The sequence below is a fragment of the Sander lucioperca genome, chromosome 17, assembly GCF_008315115.2.
Source record: "Sander lucioperca isolate FBNREF2018 chromosome 17, SLUC_FBN_1.2, whole genome shotgun sequence".
NCBI classification, from domain to species: domain Eukaryota; kingdom Metazoa; phylum Chordata; class Actinopteri; order Perciformes; family Percidae; genus Sander; species Sander lucioperca.
This window is the reverse complement of record NC_050189.1, coordinates 8,821,320-8,843,819: the sequence shown is the minus strand read 5'-3', so window position 1 is coordinate 8,843,819 and position 22,500 is coordinate 8,821,320. Positions and strand designations below refer to the sequence as shown.

Here is a 22,500-nt window from a genome sequence, read left to right as displayed (position 1 = left end):
CCATTTGTTGATCTGCTGCTACTGACATGTTAGCTGATTGAATGATTGCGATGGTGTTTGTTCTTGTCTGTTTGTTTTTCATGTGACTGGTTGACTGCAAAATTGAAATGCCCTTCAGGGATAAATAAAGTTGATTGAATTGAATTGGAATCAGTAGATAGAAACAGTGTTCTTCCCATGGAGCTGACGCAACAAAAATGATAAGGGCCTAGATGTGTCACCTGTAGTTTTAACTAATCTTGAGGCCCCGTTTTGTAGAGGGGGCATTTTGCTTTTGGGGCCCCGTTGCAGGTTAATCTGGACCTTACTGGGGGAAAACAGGAGTCTAAATTAGATGGGATGGGAGTCTCTTTTCCTATAGCAGCCCTATTTTGAGATTCAAATTGATGATCAAACACAGATGTATTTGTTTGTACAAATCTAGGATAGATTAGTTTAGGAGAAACCAGCACGATTCCTATTTCCAAGGATGTTCAAGGTTTTTTATTTAATAAGATGTAAGTATGAATTCTGGTGTGATAGTGAAATCAGAGCTGTAGGAACACAGATGTTTCCCAGCTTCTGCTTTATGAACGTGCATGGCCTAAATTAGTAAATCATGACTAAACTTTGGATCGAGAGGTTTTAGTCAGCGTCTCATGCTTCAGATAGAAACACCCAATTAGCTAAAGAGTTGCTGCCTCCTCAGGGAAACTCATTAATACCCATTCAGAGAGAAACCTTGAAGACGAGTCGGGCAGAAACACAAACACCAGCAGGAAAGAAAACAAACAAAACATTGTTTTTTTTTTTTTTTAAGCAAGAAAAATAATTTATTTATAATGATATAATAATTTCATCACATTGGCATTGCATAGCTGCAGAGGGAAGCGTTTGTGTGTGACTCCACCTCGCAGCTACAGATCACACCACTGGATGGGGCGGGGAAACAGAGGCTATTCAATACATACACGGAATATTCCTTTAAATATGTCTTTTTCAATGAGGAATAACAAAAATAGAATAATTCCAATAACTCTGTCTGTCTCTCTTTCTCTATGTCTCTCTAATTATCATCTCTGTGTCTTTATAAGCTGCCTGTACAGCCCCTAAACTGGGGTTAGAATTGGGTTTGGGGGGTTTGTTTTACTCTGCTTGGTGTGGCAGGAGGGTGGGGTTTGCTAGCGAAGGACGTCAGTTTTTGTGATGGGCAGCGTGCCTACTCCAATAGTACCCCTGAAATGTCCAAACGCTTGAAACCCCACCCCTCTAACACGCCTAAAAATAAATGCAAGCTACTCTTTGGCCCAAATCTGCAACCATCACCCCGGTTTCTCTTCTTCACCCTCTTTCACTCTCTCATGAAGCTGGACCGCATTTATTCATCGAAAGATCTTAAACCTGAAACTAACACACACTTTTTCACTCAGCAAATTTCAAAAAGAATAATTGACCCTAAAAACAGGCTACAGCAAGCCTTCGAAGTTTTAGTGGGATTAATGATTTTTTTGAGGTTGGGTGTAGCTCACCACGAGTCAGTGAAAGTCAATCAGAGTTGGGTTAGTTGCACCCAAAGCAACAAAAAGCAATATCTGAAAAAACTCAACAGCAATAGTTTTTCCAAATGTAACAGCATGGTTTCTGTCTATAACACATGGAGCTCATTGTGAGCATGTAGATAGACATTTGGCAGGTTTACTTTGGCAGAAAGTAGTTCTCAACAAAATTGACAACAATTTTTTTTTGTAATATATTATGGGGCTTTGAGATGAGGACCACTGTTTAGTCTATATTGCCTTATTTCATACATTAGTAAAATTAGCGATGTATTGGCTACACTAAGCGCCCGCTAAACCTGCACAAATAAGACAAAAAGAAGCTGTGTAATTCTCAAAGCGCCTGCAAAGGGTGAAATGCACCCCTAACTGCACTGCCAAGCAAACAGCGTCTCGGTGCTCCTGTGCTATTTGCACATATTTAAATTAGATAATGTGCATACATTTGGCGCAATATTGACCCCATTCTATATAAATGAGCCTCATTGCAAAAACAGCCCAATTCACAGGAGCCCCAAGTTTTAAACATCAAAATGACCCGAAACCTAATACTTTGTTGGGTTCTGGTCGGGAAGCAGAACTCATATTTGTAGCCTGAGTTGTTGCTTTACAACATCAACTTTTTAAAAGGGCAGTTCCCTTTTAAATTCTTGGGTCAGATATCTTCTCTGATGGTTTTTCTAAATGTGGACGACTGCATTTATTTTAAATCCTTTGTGCCCGTTGTGGTAGTTTTCTCTACAAAGTGGTAAAGTAATAGACTTCCGGAGTAGCCGTTTTTTTTGTCTGTGACAGATTATATGTGTAAATCCTTCACAAACACTGGAACGACTTGTGGTCGACTTTGTTTTCTAAGTCTGAAGTCTGAATTTTTTTGATTTGTTCATGCTCGTCTGGCATTTAGTGTCATTTTAAGTGGCTCTACTCATTTTACTGAACAAAAGACTGTAAACATGTTATTCACACAAACGTTATTCGGATACATCTTTCTGTTGGCTCTAGAAGAAAAAACTGTGTATCCTTGCCTGAACTCCAAGTCTTCAACTTGACTTTCTCCTACGCAACTTTTATTTATGTCTCTTAGCAACAAGTTGCAATGTGGCTGTTTCCGCATACGCAGGGACCGACTGTTAAATGAAACCATATTAATTAACGACCGACTGCAGCTTGCTCTGTACTTTCTTGCTTTCCTATACCTTTTATCACCTTGCGGGGAAGCAAACGAGAGAGTGAGAGAGAGGGAAAAGCTTTTAAAACGATTACTCCTCTGAGTCACACGACAGCCGAGAAGAAGGGAGAGAGGAGGTGAAGGAAAAGATGATGGACTGTGTGTATATTTCAGCCTGGTAATCCCCACATTCAGCAGAATCAAACCTTTGCCCCCCCCCCCCCCCTACTCCTAAAGAAGGGATAATGGATTAGAAATTCAATATATTTCTCACGTCAGCTCTCAGTTCACACTTTATATAAATGTCATTTTCAATATAACATCAATTGTCAATATATTTTAGAGATTGGTAATGTAGTTCTACAGACATTTCTTGGAGGCAGAGGTGCTCTTTAGGCTAAAATATTCTCATTGGTTGGTATGTGTGTATGGCTATGTAAGAGCTGAGAGATCAACCTAATAATCTGAGGACCAATTGTTCCAAAGTTTGGTGTTAGTAGACCGAAAAAGTATCAAAAATATGGCACCAAGTTGGCAGTAACCCAACCAATGAGATTATTTCTGCATCCGGTGAAACTCTGCCTCTGAAAAGCTGTAAAAACAAATTACATATTTTTCTCAATATTAAACGATTGTATCCCTTCAAATGGGACAGCACCCTTTTTACCAGTGTACCCATATGTCTCTTTGTTTGTACCTCTACTGACTTCTCTATTAAAGGTGCTGTAGGTAGGATTGTGAAGATCCAGAACTCAAAACAATTCAAAGAAATTTGAACATCGATAACTTCTCAGTCCCTCCCCCCTTTCCGCTAAAGGCCAAAATGTTCTCCTAAGCCCCTCCCCCCACAAGGGAGAATGAATGCGTGTGCATGAGCAGTGATTGACACGCAGTTAGACCCCCCCCCCCCCCCGGCCCTGATTGGTACATCTGAACAGGGAGCTGTGGATTTTTGCAAATTGCACTACAGGCTGTAGGTGATGCCAGAGGAGCCAGATTTTTTATTTTTAATTACCTGTTTCATGTAGTTCTACTGGAACATAGGGTCAGTTTCAGCAAATATGACAGAAGTTAGTTAGTTTTATAAGTCTTACCTACTGCACCTTTAAAGACTATCAATCCAAATGTGCCATGTTGAAAATATCTGCCATCTGTCCACACAGTAAGCAAAACAACACTGTGGTTTGTGGCTCCTGAAGGTGTCACATCTTAGCCGTTTACACCGCAATTTTTAGATGTGTCACACCACACATACACACCACGTAGTTCTTTTTAACAACAAACGGTTCCCGTTAATACTGTGCTGAAACAACACATCCTCTCTCTCCTAACACTGGACTCATACTGTATCTCGCTTCTCTGTTCCCACCCTGTTGCCATATTTTGAACAGAATCTGTGAGTTTAGTTCAAATTGTAGTTATTTATTTTTTATCTCCCTTCCAACTGTGATTGCTCTGAGGGATATTGCTCTAAAGGGGAACACATATCACTACCCTGCTGTTCTCTGCACACCTGTATATGAATGCAGATTTGGGCAAATATTTGTTTGGTAAATACTTAAAATATCTAAATCACTTCAGGCACCAGATTTTCAAACTTTTCTCAACAGGTCAGATTAAACACAAATGCTCCCTTTTACACCTGTACTCTAACTTTGGCCAGATTTCGGGAAAGGTTGTGTTTGAGTGTGTACTAACTAAGGCAGCTGAAATAAAAAAAAAAAAAATCATAATAAAAAATAAACACAGTAGGCGCTGCAGCAACACGCCCATAATTCAGTATACAAGACAAACAAACACAGTTTTATAGGTTTATCTTTTTTCCATTCACTAAATATTTAAAACAAGCGTCACTTGACTAGTCATCATAAATGGTGATAATTTATGCTATTTTTAAAATCTTCCTTTTTCAGGATGATGGAATACCTGAAGGAAGAGCGATGTGTGTGAAGGAGTTTTTTGTTTTGTTTTTTACTCTCCTGTTGTTATGTGTGGTTCCTCTTTTTTCCACCCACTAGGGGGAGCTCTGACTCAATAGCACCGAGGGATAGTTTGCCGACTGGGAGTCAAGAGATGAAAGGTTCCCTCCTCCCTCCACACGGACCATCCATTCAGGGGATAAGTCAGGTGTTAGAGCTGAACCACTGCTAATCCAAAATTCTCAGGCCGTCCACACGGTGATCCAGAACTGAGGGTCGGTCACGGGTCAAATACCACAAGGTAACTTCGTTCACAGTCCAAAAGTAAAAGGTCCTTTATGCGAAAAGACATTCAAACCCTGCCTGTTTCCGTGTATGTGCACAGATCCATTTACATGGATGCTAAAACAGACGGTTAAAGAAAATGTATAAAAACTCAGAGAACGAGAAAGAGAGAAGGCAGAAGATAAGCGTTGATAGGATGTTTTGCACTCTCAATCTAAACACAGCATCTTCTTAACAGTCATTCATTGACATTCATCCGGTGTTGTGTCGTCTGCCGAGCTCAGATGCATAGACTGAATGCAGAGAGGAGGGAGAGGAGGGAGAGGAGGAAGAGAGGGGAGAGAGATGGGAGAGCCAGGGGAAGGTTAACAGACAATAGGGGACGGTCAGGGAGGGAGGGGAGGATGGAGAGAAGGGTAAAAGAGGAAGGGATAGAGCGGCGGTGCTGCGTGTGAAAACAGAAAGAGGTTGCAGTATAAAGGCGAAGAAAGAGAGCGCGTGCTACTGTATGTGCCAGAAGGAGAAGAGAGGGTTACTGGAGAGAAGAAGAGCGAGAGGATGCTACAGTATATGCAGAGAGACAGATGGAGTGTGTGCTCCAGCAGTGATGAAAGGAGGAGGAGAGGAACGAGTGGAAAAGAGGAGGAGGACGCCAACACCTTGCCTCTGAGACGAAAGAGACCGAGTGTGAAAAACATGCACGGAGGAGGGCAAAACAAACAGAAACTATTCATGTAACGTCACTCTGCAACACTGCAGACGGACAGGCTGGCTAGAGCCACAGAGATCTGTAGAGACCTGGAGATTTAACATCACGAGACTCCCTTATTCCAGAAGTTCAAACTCTGCCGGTTAAAATCCTTTTGATTCCGAAATCCTATTGGTTCCGGATCCCTTAGGGTGGTATGGTGGCCGACAGGGGGCAAACGCACTGCAACTTAATGAAACACACGCAAATAGACAAAACACAAGCAAATTAAGAAAACATCTTCATTCATTTGACAACACATGAGCAGCATTTAGCAAACGCGCTGCAAATACACACAACACAACCACATACACAAACGCGCTGCAAATACAGAAACGATGCAAAAAGAAACGCACACAAAGTCCGAAAACAAATCCAACAAAAAAAAAACGCTCCATCCAGATTACACAACGGAAGTTCTCCAGACCTCTAGGGGGAGCGCTACGTGGAACAGCTTGATTTTCGACCCCACGGGGAGAGAGCGCTCTGCCTTTTTATTACCACGAGTTTACAGACACGTCTCTGCTGATTGAGTATCACCTGTGACCTGAGCCAATAAACTAGAGACACACCCACCAAACGAGAGAAAACATATCTCAAACATAGACTTAATATTTACAGTCTATGAGCTCAAAGCAGTTGCACACCGTTTCACAACGGTGCACACCGTTCTGAGATTGAACGTGCCTTGGCTCTCTCTCTCTCTCTCTCTCTCTCTCTCTCTCTCTCTCTCTCTCTCTCAGTGGGGTCAAAAATCAAGCAGTTCCACTTAGCGCTCCCCGTAGAGGCCTGGAGAACTTCCGTTGTATAATCTGGATGCAGCGTTTTTTTTGTTGTCTATTGTGACTGTCTATTTGCAGCGCGTTTGCTAAATGCTGCGCATGTGTTGTCAAATGAATGAAGATGTTTTCTTAATATGCTTGTGTTTTGTCTATTTGCGTGTGTTTCATTAAGTTGCAGTGCGTTTGCCCCCTGTCGGCCACCGTAGGGTGGGGGGGTTAGGGTGCACACAGACACGTTTACACGCACAAATGTCCACACGTAGTTAGGAAACAAAAAAAAATGCCAAACACATAAACTCTCTCTCTTTCTTCTCCGTTTTGTTCTTGGCACTTCCCTTTACACACACACATGAACACACACACACACACACACGCGCGCACAGACGCACACAAATTCACACCGCTAGGTCCCCTCTGGTCTGTTTGTAGTTTTTAACGGTCCTTTGGTCCCGTCACCAGAGACCAAAATGAATAAAAACCCTGTTTAACAACCATGCCTGCTTCATACTCTCTGTACAGAAACTCCGCAGGCTAGATTTTATCTGCGCACACACTCCTGTGAACACACGCTGTTCTCGTCTGTTGTGTTTGTCTTCCATGGCGTTGCTCCCTAGTCCGTATGTTTGAGTGTGTATTTTCCCTCCATCGTGTGGGCAGTTTGTAGTCCAAGCTGTTTGCTGCTCTGTACACTATTTTTAGTCTTTGTGTCCGCAAATGCTATCCGTAGATAGATGCGTTACATTTATCTTTGTACATGATACATACAGTGCAGTCCAATGAAACATGTACAATATATGGCCATCTAGCATGTGTATGAAAAAAATGTAAGAAAAAAAAAAAAAACAGCTAAACAAAGACTGAAAAAATAATGATTGATGAGTGTCTCGAGAGAGAAAAAAAAGGTAGCGACCTCCAACGCCAAGGAAAAAAAAAAAAAAAAGTGCTTGCGTTCCAAAAGTGTCGCCCATTTGCTGGGTGCTTCTGTGGAATGTTTTGTGTAGTTTCATGTTCATAGCATGAGCAACAAACTCTGTGACATGCTAATGCTGCATCCTTGGAGGCAAAAAGCCCCCATGTGGTTTTTCTTCGTAAATCGCTTCATCTGCTCAAATCAATTCAGTTTTCTGAAAATGCCGATGCTATGGCGTTGCATTTGCCGTAGAGCGAAGTAGAGCTATAATGCCCAAGGTTTTGGGCTTATTTGCTTTCTCAGGTCCTCATCACACCGTTAATAATTTACCCCTCAATTCATGTAGGTCCACGGGCATGGGTGCCGCAGTGCTACTGGTGGGAGGGTTTTGGTTGAATTGTAGATGAATCATTTGGAAGTCTCAAATCTTCTGTATTTTACTCCATTTATTTATTGGAATTATTTGATTACTGATCCTCTGTGGTATCCTTGTGGCTCAGCAGAACTGGTTACAGATTCATATTCAGTGACTATTGTCGCCATCTGGGACTCTTGTTGTCTTCATCCAGAAAAAGCCAGAAGTTATTCACTGTATATCCTTATATTCCCAGTGTCTACTCCACCCGTCCATCCATCTATGCATCCAGCCTCCACACTGAGCATATCCCCAATGAGGAAAACACGGCGCAGTGTTGAAGCATAACCTTAAAACCTCCACCTTTCATTGAAAATATAGTGAGAACAAACTTTGCTCTCCACAGATTTCTCGCTTTCCTAGAGGGGGACCGGTGTGACAGGGAACAGTAGTGCTTCAACCATGGGAGGGACCATTTTGTCCAAAAATGTGCTCCAATTGGATTGGACAGTGCAAATGGTCAATCAGTAGTTGGAGCGATCCGGTTGGACATGTTAGTCAGAAGGCCCCATCTGCAGTGGGTGGCACATTTTAGAATTGGTTGGTAGCTTTGTCAACAACAAACGGACCTGGTTAACATCCGTTAACGATAATTCCTTTTATTGATCGTTGGGTTTGTCATTCCCGGATGCCGCGTCTCCTCCCTCGCCGGCGGTTGAAAACTCTGTGACCCGTCGCGCCAGAGGGTTTGTGCTTTTGAGAAGCTCCATAGCGGAGACTCTGGCTCCTCCGCTGGAAGACTTGCTGCCTTTCTTCTGAAGCAGGGCCATAAAGTTCTCATTGCGGGAGCTGGACCTCTGACTGCCTAAGGTAAGATTTCGGAGCTCGCTCCCGCTGGTGCTGTGCTTCACCGGGGACACAAGGCTCTGGCGGCTGCCGAAGGAGTCCGTTGGCTCCTTACGACCTAGCACCTTTCGCTTGGACCTGGGAGAACGGAAGAGAAGATTATTAGGAAAGGTGGAGAACAGAAAGATAAGGAAGCGAATTTGAAATTCCACACTGTTTCAATCCATAATTCTCTTCCAATAAATCCTCCAGCCCTCATTTAAATTGACATCTCTTCTTTTAGAGAATGATAAAATCTAAAGCGTGTAACTACAGAAGGGACTCCATAATTTCTTGTTAGAGATGAACACACTGGCCCCTGTTCTTCTTCTTCTTCCCCCTCCTCACCTTTTCTTCTCTGCCTTTCAAGCTATTTTCAGCATCGTGCAAGGTAAAATCATGAACACTTGTTGCTTAGAGACTAGCTTTCTTGTGATACCGTGTGTGTGTTTTCATCCATGTGCTGGAGAGAGATTCTGAAAAGAGGAAAAAAAAGAGTCGCTGGTCGTGCAGTGACACACCGTACGTGTAGCCGTTGCTAGGGAACCTTATGCTCCATCCGCCTCACACCTTTTCAACAAGACAATGCGTCTTTCGTCACATGCTCTGGGTAATAATAAGCCGGCAGGCGTGCTTGGAGATGGCTGAAACCATTTGTAATGCACATTTGAAGCTTTTCAACAGCCTCTTGAGGAAAGGCATCTACTGTAATACCAATGGATCTCATTCACCAATATCTTCCTAAGTTTTTTCTTAAATTTGTTTTTGAGAAAGGTCCTAAGAAAACTCTTCAGATTCGTGACCTGTTCTGAAACCGCAGAAATGTTCACACCTGTGTTCTTATTAGGATGAATCCCATTGTTCTTGTAAAATCAAAGTGTGTGCCAGTTACCCCTAATTAGCATAGGTGAACACCCCGCCAATCCACATAAAAAGGGCATCAGACTGCAGGGCCGTGTGCACACAGAAATTATAAAAGAAAATTTGAGCGAATGCCCAAACGAAAGTCTAAAGTGGGTGGAGCACCTGTACCAAATGTACAAAAAAACTTCAATAGCTCTGAAGTGGAGGCACTTCTGCAGGAAGTGAATGAATGTTTACTAGCATCTCAGTCTCTGTATATAGATCGACATGGTGCTGGAAGATGCGAGACCTCCTCGGGTAAATATGCTATAGTGCTAGTAGGCTGAGGGTGCAGAAATACTATCTACTTTGGGCCTATAAATAGCTCGATCAATCTCTAAATATTGGATGGTGTGGTTCCCAATTGTTCATAATTGATGTGAATTGAAGTATCAGTGTAGTGTTTATCTATTTTAAAAGACCACAATGCTTTTTAAAATAATAAAAAATATTTATTAAGAATATTGTAAATGATAAAAAATATTGTTTTTTAAAACCTTCAACCCTCCTGTTGTCCTCGGGTCAAATCTGACCCATTTTCAAAAAGTTTCTTTATCAGAAATATGGGTTTCTTTCAACCAAATTTTAAAACAAAATAACGTGGATGGTTCCGTACGACGCTCTTCACAAGTTAAATAAATGATCAGTTCACTACTTTTAATTGAATTTAGGTGTTTTATTCAATTTTATAGAATGTAAAGAAAAATTTATAATAGAACATTGAAAAACGTAGGAAAAAAATGTCAAAAAAGCACAGAAAAAAATGACAAAAACGTCGGGAAAATCTTCAAAAACGCCAGGAAAAGTGACGAAACATCGGTAAAAGTGACAAAAAAATGGGAAAACCTTTACAAAAACGTAAAAAAAAAAAGCGCAGAAAAATATTGACAGAAACTTCGAAGTGTCGAAAAATACGACCAAAACGTTTGAATTTTTTTTCATTTTGACCCTGAAAAACAAAAAGTTGCATGCTCGACGGGGAAGACAACACAAGGGTTAATATACAGCTGTAGAATTGAAGAAAATACAATAACCAAATATTTTGGACAAAAAGTGTGCTCTTGAGTGTGCATAGATTCTAGCTTACCTCAGAACAAATCCCAAATAAGAAAACATTGGTGAATAACAGACTCTTGTGAAAACTACGTAAGTGGGTTTTAAGAAGATATTTCTTCTTAAGAATGGTTGGTAAAAAATAAGAATAACTGTTTATAAATACAATAGTATCTATGTATACTCTTTGCCTGAAATGTGTATTGGATGAATGTGCACGTTCGAACCTGTGAATAATAGTGAACAGGTCTTCGGTGGTGTGTGTTGCGGATGTGCTGGTCAACAAGACGTCATCTGTTTCCTCGGCAATGTGGAGTATCGTCTTTTCATTGGCTTCCAAGTCATCTGAACAAGACAGAGAAATCATATCAAGACATCATATGTATATGCTATTTTTTTAAAATACATATTTTCAGTTGAACACATGATATCTGTATATTACTGCAGGCTTTGTGGTTGTTTTTACCAAAGCCAATATGCATAATACTGTACATGTGTATGCTATGCAAGTAAATCTGACTCAGTTCCATAAACAAACAGTTAATAATTAGATAATAATGATTAATGTCATCTCGACTGTTACAAACAGTGGGGACCAGTCTGTGTTTTGATTTGGTCCAATTTTAGAGCAATTGGGCTTTGATTTGCTTCAAAACCTGAGAAGTCTCCTCTGGTAGAATCAAGAGGTTATGCATCAAACGCAGCAGGGAAGGCTCATCAAATGTTCACAAGCATATAAAATGATAACAAAATAGTTCGGAATTCCACAGCTGTTGACTGAAATCAAACAGTATGTATTAGCTAATATGTGTTAGCAAATACTGCACGTATTGTAGGGTTTAGTTAACTGTACATAGCTTCTTAAATACACAACCACATACAGAATTCTGATTAATGTGTAAGTGCACATATATCTAGTCGACAGACACTGCAACACTACAGGAGTTACCAAAATGAACTCACTGCTAGCTATCCAAGTCATTAATAAATTAGCGATACCTAAAATATGTAAAAGAAAGCTTTTTGAGGAAGGCCATTGAGGAATGGATCGAATTATGTATTGTGTGATGAATTACTTGCATTAAAAGAATACCCCACTGAAAAAGTACACTCATATTTTTTTCAAAATACAGTTTCCATTTGACCCTAGCACGTTAGGTATTTAGCTTTGTTTGCATGCAACTACACTTACATGGAAGTCTAATGTAAACAGCTAGTGACAAATGGAAGATGTATGAATGAGAGGGTTTAAAGCACCCGTATTATGCTCATTTTCAGGTTTATAATTGTATTTTAAGGTTGTACCAGAATAAGTTTACATGGTTTAATTTTCAAAAAACACCATATTTTTGTTGTACTGCACCGCTCTCTCTCACTGCTGCAGATCGTCTTTTCAGCTGGTCTCTGTTTTAGCTACAGAGTGACAAGCGTGCCGATTTTGAACAGCTCACCCGGAGACTGAAGGCAGGACACATTCAGAAACCGTATCTCACTCAAAACAGCATGGATGGATTTTTTTCAAAGTTTGTATGTGTGTGGAAGCACCAGAGACACAAAAGAACACCCCAAATCCCAGAACAAGTGTTTTTTTCATAATATGGGAACTTTAAAACACACTCAGGATACAGATGGTTAGCAGAAAAGTGGTTTGAGTTTATATGGACATTTTGATATCCATAGTCTCCTTTTTCACTGTGAAACTGGGTCTCCATTGTAATTCCCTGTAACTGTTGTGATTCCAAGCTGACTACAGCTGCAAGCCTACGGGGTAAGCACATGCCTCTCATAATGTACAGTTTTGGTGGGGTACTCCGTTTTAATGTTTCTTCAGCTTTGGTCTTTTAAATGTTTTAAGTTAAGTTTGAGTCATGCCGGATGCAGGCGAAGACTCAGACTTAATTTCTAACGACTCTCACTGACCCTAGTCTGGACACATTTCTTAAAAACCTTCTCCTAAAACATACATGCCCCAATCGCAGTGCTGGCCATTCTCCCTCCCAGCTCTGTGAGGGAGGAATCATGCAGAGATGACTGAAGCGATGACTCTTTGGAACTCTCCTCGTCTGTTCCCAAGTGGTTCTCATCTTGCTCTAGCATATCAGGAACACTGGTAAAACCGGGAAACTCTTCTGGTGGGAATGTTCCTACAGGAGACCGAAGACCCACGGGGCTGTCGGTCTGTGGGGTCTGGCGTTCTGTGCTGCCGTTGGTGGAGGAGTGGACAGATGAGGGAAGAAGCAAGACATTCGGCTTCTTGGGGACTGGAGGTGGAACCTGGACAGGAATGAGAAATTAAGTACAGCAATAATTCTGAGATTAAAATGAGACATTAACAAAATTGACAACCTCTACCACTGTAAACATGTAACTTTCTACTGTTTGCCTTAACCACAAGGACACCCCTAAAATAAAGCTCTCATTTTCTGAGAGATGTCTTCCTCACCTTGGGTTTCTTTTTGTCTGACAGCTCTGCCAGACAGGAGATTGTCATCCTTGAGGGGAGAGTCTTGCTCTTGTCCTGGAGCTCTGGGGCCTCTTGGTTACTGCAGGGAGAGGGGAGTGAGCCTCCGTCCCCTGGACCAAAACAGATCTCTGGGTCAACGTCAAAGTCAGGCTCCATCGCTGGGTCTTCCAGGAGAGGCTGTGGGTCCGGAAGAGGAGGGAGATCACAGAGGGCCTGGGAGTGGGGGAGGAATGGATGGTCATAGGCAGTTTGTGGAGCGGTGCTATAATCTGGAAGAGCAGAGGGACTTGTTGTTTGCGGTGGAGGTTTTTTGGGTTTGGGTTTTCTCATGACTTTGTAGATGTTGCCTAGGGGTACAGGCCGGTCCACAGGTGAGGCAGGAGGGGAGTCGAGAGCTAGGGGGGAAGTGGAGGAGGGGGAAGGAGACTTGAGGAGGAGGTTTAGGGGCCGCTTGGGCAACGGTGGCTTGACAGCGACAGGTGGTTTGGGTTTCGGTAGGGTGGGCGGCGGGCCGGGATCCTCGCCTAGGTCTCGGCCATGTTGTTCTTCTTCGATGGTGTCAGACGCCCCATCAGGGCAGTCCTCCAAGTCACCACGAGAGACTGAGCGAAGGCGAATAGTCTTCAGCTCATTCTGGGTAACCACAGGCAATACCTGTGAGGAGCTGGGACTGATTTTTCCCGGTTTTACCGCCGTCGAGGTGTCAGAATGCCGTCTGCTGGCCTTTTGCTTTGGCTTGATTGATGACAGCTCCAGATGTGCATTCCCAGGCATCTCAAATGACAATCTAGACCTTGCAGTCGGGTCCTTTGGCGATGGTAGCGATGATTTCCTTTCTGGAATCTTGGGACGCAACTTGCACCCCAATGTCCCTACTGTCCCGTGACCTGCCATGTGACTGAGTGGAACAGTTGGGGTGGGAGTCTCTGACTGGCTGGAATAGCCACTTGATGGGGACATAAGTCCTGGGGGTTTGAAGGGCGAGGATGCCTTGATGTCAGTTTCCATGGAGAACTGTGAAGGTGAGGTGGCTCTGGAGGGGGAGGGAGAATCAAGCAGGGACTCCGAGCTGCCTCTCACTTTCATACATTCAATCACTGTTGTACCTGTTGCTGTGCTGGAGCCTGATAGAGACCTGGAGAAGAAGAAAAAAGAGACAAGAATTCAATTCCTTTCTAGTCTTTACCTAACAAACTTAGAGAATACTAAAGAGCCAATAAAACAAATAACCAGGCAGGTAGCCAGATCCAAACTGCATCAAGCCAATAAGCTGCTAACATAAAGTATAGTTTCATGTCCTACCTGTAAGGGTCATTCTTCCACTCCCCCAGCTGCCAGTGAGTGGGGAAGGTTAGCTCTGTCTCTCCCTCCCTATCTGGTGCTTGGACCTCCAGGCTTGGAGGTCCATCAGCGCTTCCATGGCCCAGCTCCCGCTCAACCACACTGGGCTTAGAGGAGCAGGACAAGCTTGGCAGGAGGAAATCGGGCTGGAAGTCTGGGAAGTGGTCCCTGGGGATGTGCAAGCTCTTTGGTCGGCCATCCCGGTAAAGACCGCCTTCATGGTGGATTCTCCCCTCGGCTTCTCCAAGGTTCTTCATGAGAGAGACGCTCCTCACAGGCGGTGGCGGCTTGCGCTTGGACTTCTTAAGCGAGATGGAACGGGAGCGTAGGCGCAAGCGGCCATCTGCGCTGTAGTCTGAAGCTGTGACAGAGATTGTGTCTGTGGTACTTGTGCTGTCTTCGGAGCTCCCTCTAGGATAAAGAAGGGCGTAGTTTTCACCCGAACCCAGGAAGTTATGATGCTGTTGTTGGTGGCCTGTTATTGCCATAGCATTCCCGTTCCCTGTAGGCAAGATGTTCCCGTCCGGCTGGCATAAACCACCTTCTGTAAAACAGAAGGAACCAGAATCCGTGGGCGTAGAAAGGGAACGCTCCCGGAACTTGAAGGCGTTCGCCGCTGCTATGGAACGTGCCGACCTCTCCCGCCCTCTCGCTGCTTCCCCAACGCCTCCTCCCCCTCCGCCTCCCCCTCCTCCTCCTCCTCCTCCTCCCCCCCCCCTCCCTCCATCCGCTGCAGCCCCTTCCGTCTTGCTCCGCTTCCCCATTATCGCCGCTGCCAGTGAAATCCCTGGCATGTTATTCCCTCCTCTCCCAGAAGGGTTTGTCACAGACGTGAATGAACTGGAATGTGAGCTCACCGACTGTCCAGAGCTCACCAACATCACCCCGTCCTGTGTCCCTCCTCCTGCATTACCAATGATGCTGTGCTGTTTGGGCGGAACCGCCGGGCCTTTATTCATGCTGTAATTGTAAGGCTCGTTCCACGCTCCAGGAGAGAAGGTGGAGCCTTTAGGTCCGTTCCAGGAAGCGGAGGGTGTGTTTGAGCACAGCAGCCCAGAGTGGTCCATAGTTCCTGGGTGAAGTTGGTTCGGGGCACGCTGCTCCAACGTGTTATCTGTGGAGGAGAGGGGATAAAAGAGGGAGAATGAATACAACTAAACTGATCAGAACAAACTTACATTCAGATATGGAGATAAAGACTTGTCAGCTTCCATCTACAGCTGACAAATATAAACTATTTGACTTTAAAGCATAAATAACCCTCTAAAAATAAAAAGATAAGAACAGAGTATATCACCCATGACAGCATGCTTGCATCAATCCTTTAGATTATATACTACACTCTGGTTCCCAGTTAACTTATAAAACCTCAAGGACTACTGCACACTGTCAGCACAACATCTTTTATAGAACTTGACTGACCATAAACCTTCAGAATTCGTTGCATTCTTTTTTACACAAAATGGGAATGTTGGCCCTTTTTATGTATGCATTTGTATTAATCATCACCAAGTGTCTGGTGTTCCTGGGATTTGACCCCTTTTGTGATTGGTTGTTGCAGGCTGTAGATAAAGTATAAAGATGAATTGAATCTGCCTATGCATCTATGTCAACTATGTGCATTAGATTATATACTAACACTCAATTTTTCGCCATTGTCTGCAGTCAATCAGGATTCAAAATGTAAGGTTATTGCATGTTTGGACTGGGTAATGGACATGGACCAAATAACAGTAATATTGCATTGCTAAAGTTAATATTGTTGACAAAAAAATCGATTGAAATAAAAAAAACTTATGTCAGCTACGTTTAGATGATCTGCTTTTTCTCGCCTGTCCGCAAGTATGGCCTTGTTCAGGTTAAACCGTTTACATGAACGCTTCATACCCTGCGATTGAGTATCCCTGTTGCAGTGAATAAACCAATTAGGCATGAAAGGATCCTGGCTGCCGGCAACACTATCCTTCACTGAGCAAAACAGATTACTGCAAATACAGAGGAAAGAAATGATTAACCCGACCTTAATCTCTGTGGTGTTCTTTGTTAAATTCAAAATTTGGTGGGTGAAAAGCAGAAAGAAAAAATTATTAAGATCATTTCGTGCCACAGTGAAAAGAGAAGTGTTTTTACAGCTCAGTTGTTCAGATTTCTGCGAACACCTTGTGCAGTAAAATCTAGGGTATAAAGGTTTCCAACAACACTCACTTACAACAACAGTTTCAGCTGACATTGGGGTTAGTAGTTAATGAGTAGAGATATTTCATTTTGTGGCGACCTGTTCCTTTCTTTCCTTTCTTTCTCATGTGAGCGGTAACGAGATCTGAACCACAGGACCAGGAGAGAGAACGGAAAAGAAAAACATCGGAGGAGGGTAAGAGCTTCCCTTAATGGTCGCACACACACACACACACACACACACACACACACACACACACACACACACACACCTGCAGGTACGGTTGTGTCGAGGTCAGAGTGCGTCTTCCTCAGGGGGAGGTTCTGGTGGAAGGTGTCCGTGACAGGCTCCAGAGAGCGGGGCTGGTGGGGGAAGGGGTCCCCTGGAGAGGGGGATGGGGACGGAGAGTGCTGTAGGAGGTCGACCCCGTGGAATTTCCCTCCTCTCCCTTCACCTGGTGGAGAAGCAGAGGAACAGTGGGGGGGGGGGGGGGGCAGTGAGAGGAAGGGCAGAGTCATTTAATTGACATACAGTAAATTCAATGAAACGTAAAAAAGTAAATCCAATCATGTTGTTGACATGGCAACAAAGTATTAGATCACTTTTGAGAGATGTGTAGAGAAGAATTTTATCCTGTGAGCATCACCTGATTTAAAGTCATTCCTAAAATGGTGCAGACCAAGATAGACACGACTTACTTACGTACTTTGAGCAACATGCAGTAATGTGGCTTAAACATTTTGAGAAGTGCAATGTGAAAAATTGGGAACTTTACAAAACATTAACTATTAAAAAGATACGGTAAGAGCAAAGGCAGCCCCAAACGTTTAAGGATAAGCTTAACATAACTTGGCTAAAACCTACAGTACCTGCAGTGTCAGGAACAGTCATTTTAATTTCCGCATTCAAATGTAATTGATGATTCTTAGGAAACTTTTTACGTGAAGATTTGGCGAAACCTTGGTAAGCAAGAGTTTTCCTCTCACATTTAATATTAAAGTGTGCATAATGTGCAATTCCAAAGCTCTAGTTCTGCAACACCTATGAACAACACAGTCTTGTCTACATCATCTGCTACTTTTTAAACAAAAATATAGTTTTCACTCAATAATTATTTACAACCATATCCACTTTGTTGTTTTATTCAAACTCCACAATTCTGCATGATGATCATCTGATGGTTCACAATAAAACTCCAAACTTCCTGCAATTGCGCAGTGGTGGCCTAGAGTTTAGAGAAGCGAGCGTAAGGTCACCGGTTCAATCCCCAGACCGGCAGAATAAAATCTGGGTGGGGAAAGTGAAAGAGCAGCGCTTGTCCCTCCCTCATTACTATCACTGAGGTGCCCTTGAGCAAAGCCCTTAGGTGCCTCAGTGGCCCTCAGCGGCCCTCAGTGGCCAGCAGATCAGACTGTGGTTGTACTGGGCAGCTTCCAGGTATGAATGTCTAACTGTGTAACTGTGTGAATGTGACAGGTCATTGTTGCAAATGAGATAAATAAAGGTAAAAAAAAAATAAAATGTTTCACAATACAACACACAACTGCTGCAATACTGAAACACCTGTTTTCACCAACCTCCTCACTGTCTAAATCAGGGCTGTCAAACTGGCCTGGTTGTTCTCTTAAAATATGAAATAAAGACTCAATTGTACTGCTCAGATTTACTCTAAAATACGACTGGGAAAATCAAAATGGTTAAAAAAACAATTAAAAATATTTGCAGGTCAGATTCAACAATGAACTCTCAACATGAGGGTTACATTATGAAATTGTGTTGGCGCCCTGATCTGGCCGCCGAGCCAGAAGTTTGGTTTAAACCATCACAGAGGGAACGTGAGCGTGCATTTTACTGGCATTATCCTCAATGATTTCTGGATTTCCTATTACCCTGAATGATCACTGGTATTTTGAGCCACTGATGCTCAAAGTTGCCTAAAGCTTGTTTAAATCAACCAATCAAACAAGGTTTTTGTCAGCTGAGAAGAGGTCCCCTCCGCTGAACATGTCATTGCAGATGAGAAAGAGTGCATTAAACTGATGTAAGTACATGCTTGAACTGCCACACTTTCTTTTTTTCTGCCACCATAAACCTACATGTTTATGTTCTACATTTTCCGCAGTCATTTTTTAATCCACAGTGACTTACAGCAGATCCTGCTGAGAAACCTGCTGTTCTGTTGTACGTCCTGTCATTCTGATGTCTTGTCTGAGCAGACCGTAATCCAATGAGTCATCGGAGGCAGCAGGTACCCACTTGATTACCTCAACAACATGTGTAGTGCAGTCTCTCGCCCGGCTGCATAATTCAGTCAGGCTTCTACTAAGCCATCAGCCTTGCTTTATAGTGACAGTCGTATCGGATGCAGTCTGCTGCTATATCTCCTACAACAAAACGATGCCATTCAGTGACGTTTTGTTTTCCCTCGGTGAGTTAAGACAGAAAACGCACAAAATCAATGAGGCGAAACAGCAAATCAATCAAATTTAGTAGAATCGATGGAAAAGTGTACTGGCATGATGCAACCAGTGCCAAAACAAACTGAGTTAGGAGCAATACAGAATACTGTATTGTATAGTGTATTGTACAAACCATTAAAAGATGTCAGAAAGCAATATACAGATCTCCTGCTTTTTGTTTCTTCATGAATCAAGCACTGTGCTGTCGGATTCCATAACTGCTTGTTCTGCTAACCATAAACCAATGTGACTCTGAACGGAAAACCAAAAACAAGAGACTTTACACATGATAATAATTCCGGCACAAAACATTTGCAGAAAAAACAACAAATTGAGCTGAGGCAATACATTTTTTATTCCCATTTTGGGAACAATGCTCAGAGACACAGAGTTTAAGAAACAAAATGTACATGTAGAGTTTTGTTACAGCGCAAAGCTCATCGCATCTTGTTGTGCTGTTCTTTATCCAGCTTAACCCTGCTGTTGTTTTCAAAACATTTGTATATCAGAAAATTTGGGTTTCTTTCAACCACATTGTCAAAAAAATAAAACAATAACATGGATGGTTCCGTAAAATAAATGATCAGTTCACTACTTTCATTGAATTTGGGTGTTTTACTCAATTTTATAGCATTTTGAAGAAAAAAAAGTATACAAGAACATTGAAAAAATGGACAAAATGTAAAAAAAAAAAAAAAAAGATTTAAAAAAGTGGGAAAAAAAGAACAAAAACGTTAAAAAAAGCGCCAAAAAAACCCAGACAAAAACATCGGAAAAAGTGACAATACACTTGGAAAAAAGTGACAAAAATGTCGGGAAAAGTGAGAAAACGTGTCGATCAATTTTAGTTTTAAATTTTGACCCAACATCGAAGCAATTCAAATAAAGTCTTAACCCAGTGTCTGTGAAGGTTCTTCCCAATAATAGTACGAACTCGCCACAAAGTTGGTTCCAATTAAATCAACTTTCCATTCACTGGACATGTTTTTAAGATCTTTCAAATTTTTCATTAGTATTAATCCCTGTGAGTTGAACACAGGGATAAATAGAGATTGTTTTTCTTAAAATGGACCAATAAAGCAATAAATAAAGCAATAACACCTACTGTATCAGTGTACATATAGGTGTGTTAAAGGTGCAGTAGGTAACTTATAAAACTAACTTTCTGTCATATTTGCTGAAACTGACCCTATGTTGAAGTAGAACTACATGAAACAGGTAATCTGGCTCCTCTGGCACCACCTACAGCCTGTAGTGCGATTTGCAAAAATCCACAGCTCCCTGTTCAGATGCACCAATCAGGGCCAGGGGGGAAGTCTAACTGGCATTCATTCTCCCTTGTGGGGGGAGGGGCTTAGGAGACCATTTTGGGCTTTAGCGGAATGGGAGGAGGGACTGAGAAGTTGTTTATGTTCAAATTTGTTGGCTAAGTCTTGGATCTTCACAATCTTACCTACAGCACCTTTAAGTCCTTTCGAAAGAATCAATCCAGACTTTGATGCAGTGATTTGGATAACATTGTTTCCACAGTGTTAGCCCATACCCAATCACTGAAGAGCTGAAGATGTGAGACGTCTCTGGTGATTTGCAGAGACAACATATGACTATTGTTTGAACAGCATTTCAATGACTATATTTCTACATGTCGTTTGGACCGGCTTCACGATGAAACATGCTGTAACCGAGACGTCTGAAGAAAGCCTGGTTTCAACCCAGACATCTGGAAGTCTTTTGGCCAAATTAATGATGAGTTATGAGCGCTGTGGGTGTCTCGACCCTCCAACAGGTGATGAGTTCTTGCACAAAATGAATTTTGGAAGCCAGAAATCTAATTTCCTGGCTGGATAATTATTAAAATCGCTGATTTAATTGAAACGCATCAACCCTGGCTGATGTATCACAGCCAGTTATCAGTTATTTCAGTTATCAAAGAGAAAGAAAAAAAAAAATTATATATATATATATTTAAAATCTTTCCACCTGTGTGTCTGCTTCTCTTTTTCCACTCATTCATTCTGTCTATTTTTCTAGGAATCTGTCTGTTTAGCTCACTGAGTGCCATTTAACAGCCGTTCCCTCTCATGAATGTGCATGAATAAATAAGTGTTTGGGCTGAAACTTCTACACCCAGCAGATAATAAGCTATGACTCGCTTGAGCGGCGTTAAATATGACTTCCTGTCTGGCTGTCATGCATTCACCTACTTCCTGCTGGACTGTTTGCTTCTTTAATCCTGATCTCATCCAGGCAAAGTGACAATCTCGCAGCCTACATTCTTGGGCATTTCAGTCAAGTTTTTCATTCAAAGCGCCATGCTCGTTCTCAATTGGGCCCGTCTCTGATCGAGCTACCGCTCAGAGGTTGGGAGTCTTTGTGTTGCTCCTGCAGCCATAAATAATAGACACTATTTCAACTATCAGCAGCCTTCACCAGAGAGACAAGACGATGATTCATTTATAATAATGTCTCTTCAATATGGCCCTGCATGGCTTCACTGCTCTCCTGCCTGCTGTGAGTGTGAATGGGGTGGACTCTGTGGTTAGAGACCGTCCCAAAACACAGATGTCACTGGTTTAATCCCGGCCAAAGACCCTGTTAATCAATTTAACAGGCGGTTCTTGATTTCCCACCAAAATCACTTTCTTAACTACAGTAATTCCCCTATCAGTGTTTTGACGTCAAAATACCGTGTACAATTTTAAGCCAAAACATTAACTTCTGAACATCCTCGCCTCTTTAATCACAAAAACTGCCTTTCTCCTCCTAAATGATATCTCATCTGCAGGCTGATGATGCAGATGCAGACCGTGTGATACGCTCAAAAGCTCCAGACAAAGAGAGTACGAGGAACTTTAATAGAGATTGTTTCCTCTGACTGCTCTTTCCAAGGCCAAGAATGAACCTGAAATGTTAAGCCAACAGGCATAACAAGTCTTAGAGGTGCTCAAAACATCTACAGTCCCATGACAATGGCGCAAATTGCAAATGCTGATGAGGGCTATGTAATACAGTTAAAAGCTCCAGAAAAAGTTAACCCTATTTCAACAAACAAAAGTGTAAAAGTCAAAGTAAAAAAATTGGTGGTAAGCCGAAGCAATACCAAATACTGAACCAAATAGGGAGTCCTGGGTACTTACATCAGTTAGACTAAAAAACATATCAGATAGAAGTAACAGTCTGTCGATCGAGTGTACTGATGGACCAAATGCGGCCTTGTCCAGTCAGTTAGGCCACAGCAACATCAGCCAAGTGAGAGGGGATATTTTATTTGCCAATTTATGGTCAAAAGGTCAATGAAAACCCCCACAAAGCAAGGAGCAGAAGACATGTCGGTGCCCTCTTCATAAAATGATACAAACATAAAGTACGTGTTTCAACATCTATTTCGGAGCTACGTTGGAGTTTTCAACTTAAGTGCAGACAGTCTCATCAACTCTTACTCAAACTAAAAAAGGTTTAGCTCTTTGTAAGAGCTCAAATTATAGAGCTGCATTCAAATTGCAGCCCACCGATGGAA

At 42.3% G+C, this 22,500-nt stretch overlaps 1 protein-coding gene and 1 long non-coding RNA gene across 6 annotated transcripts in view; both read right to left on the bottom strand.

The window, feature by feature from the left end:
- Positions 1–1,490: 1,490 nt before the first annotated feature.
- Positions 1,491–3,521, bottom strand: LOC116053310. Its single transcript, XR_004895604.1, has 2 exons — positions 2,379–3,521; positions 1,491–2,346 (listed from the first exon to the last, which is right to left on the bottom strand). It is a non-coding gene; the product is annotated as an uncharacterized LOC116053310 (long non-coding RNA).
- A 4,364-nt stretch (positions 3,522–7,885) lies between these two features.
- Positions 7,886–22,500, bottom strand: part of nhsl2 (NHS-like 2) — a 147,063-nt gene continuing 132,448 nt past the window's right edge. For all 5 annotated transcript variants that reach the window (XM_031304353.2, XM_031304354.2, XM_031304355.2 and 2 more), the window contains exons 5-10: positions 16,796–16,978; positions 14,310–15,462; positions 12,987–14,142; positions 12,508–12,817; positions 10,771–10,888; positions 7,886–8,686 (exon numbers count right to left, since the gene is read on the bottom strand). In XM_031304353.2, coding sequence (XP_031160213.1) covers positions 8,362–8,686; positions 10,771–10,888; positions 12,508–12,817; positions 12,987–14,142; positions 14,310–15,462; positions 16,796–16,978 — 3,245 coding nt within the window. In that variant the 3' untranslated portion in view covers positions 7,886–8,361. The remainder of the gene's footprint in view (positions 8,687–10,770; positions 10,889–12,507; positions 12,818–12,986; positions 14,143–14,309; positions 15,463–16,795; positions 16,979–22,500) is intronic.